The 1450-nt window shown below is 39.8% G+C and overlaps 1 protein-coding gene across 1 annotated transcript in view; it reads right to left on the bottom strand.

The window, feature by feature from the left end:
* Positions 1–1450, bottom strand: part of LOC107756303 (homer protein homolog 1-like) — a 15706-nt gene that overhangs the window by 11067 nt on the left and 3189 nt on the right. Inside the window, exon 3 of the mRNA XM_016573340.1 lies at positions 700–857. Within this exon, the coding sequence (XP_016428826.1) occupies positions 700–857 (158 nt within the window). The remainder of the gene's footprint in view (positions 1–699; positions 858–1450) is intronic.

Consider the following 1450-nt stretch of genomic DNA (forward strand, 5'->3'; position numbering starts at 1 on the left):
AGCTTCAGTGTAAATATTGCGTCAAAATCAAATAAATTTGAGCGTGATTTAAACCCGGATGATTGTAACCACTCTAAGTTTGTCTGCCTTGGGAAAGCTAGCGTGTCTGCGACATAGTGTTAACACTCGTTGCCTTCTCTAGTGCAGCTCAGCCAGGTCTCATCCCATTCGTCAATCTTTGTGATATCACAAATCCCGGAAAATATGCATTGTAGTCCAAACGAGTTGTTCGTTGTAGTTTTTGAAAAGTGATTTCTGTTAAATAAAATAAATCCTTTTGAAGTGGACTTTGAGCTTTGTAACTTTGCAGATCTTTTTTATGCTCAAACAGCAACATTACAGACTAACTAAAGTTGAAAAAGTGAAAAAGCATAATAGGACCCCTTTAAAATGCTACAAGTGAATTTAGGATCACTGCAGAGGATCCAGTGATGAGCAAGTGATGTAATGCTAAATTTCACCAAATCTGTTCTGATGAAGAAACAAACTCATCTACACCTTGGATGGCCTGAGTGTGAGTAGCAGAGTTAAATATCAAATATAGACTGACATCAACCCATACCTCGAGTCGATATCTCTAGCATCAGCTAAAAAACGTAAAAGTTTTAAGCAGAAATGAAAAAAAGAATTGTGTCAAATTAAACTAAAAATCATGTTATATCATAATTCTGAAAAAATTTGACATTAAGCCCCAGTTACCTGTGTGCAAGGGTCGGCGTGGTCGGGGAAAGGTCTGATTGGAGCATAGAATTCGGTGACACGTCAGACAGAGTGACGTCATCACCAGTGCCGTTGATTCGGCAGAAGTCCGCAGTCACGGGTGGAGTAAGAGGGGAATGAATGTCGGCAGGCGATTCCTGTGAAACACAATAAATCGGTGGGTTATTTGTTACACTCTTACATATTCAATACATAATCTTCTTTTACACATATAACCGTTAAGCTGCTAATTACAATGGTGGGATTTAGGAAAACTACATTTTTCGCAGAGACAAGGGATATCCCTTGGAGACTGAAATGTTGTGAACAGTCTTTACGGACGTCATTGTCATAGGCGGAGCGTGTGTAAGGCTGGGGAAGGCTTAGAGTTGGGGCAAAAATGCCACTAAATTGGACAAAAATGCCCCTGCACAAACAAATTAAATCTATTACGTCTGTTGCTAACAAAGTGAATATGAATAGACAGTGTCGATTGCGGCATTAAATTAAGATCTGCTCATGTTGCACCGTATTTCATTTTAGGCGTTTTTACAGTGTTGCGCATTTTAACCAATCACACACAATTCTGTTGAGCTTAGGAATGCAATGGCCAATCAGAAGCGTTCAGATGAGTCATCGTTCAAACTCATCAGTTATGTTGAGTGCGCGGGCGTTCGCTACCTGAATTCCGGACTCTTGCGAATTCTCTCATCATAAACAACAAAGCGCAGATGTACGTACAATGTAAGTA

This window comes from Sinocyclocheilus rhinocerous, unplaced genomic scaffold, assembly GCF_001515625.1.
Source record: "Sinocyclocheilus rhinocerous isolate Xijiao unplaced genomic scaffold, SAMN03320098_v1.1 scaffold1043, whole genome shotgun sequence".
Taxonomy (NCBI): Eukaryota; Metazoa; Chordata; class Actinopteri; order Cypriniformes; family Cyprinidae; genus Sinocyclocheilus; species Sinocyclocheilus rhinocerous.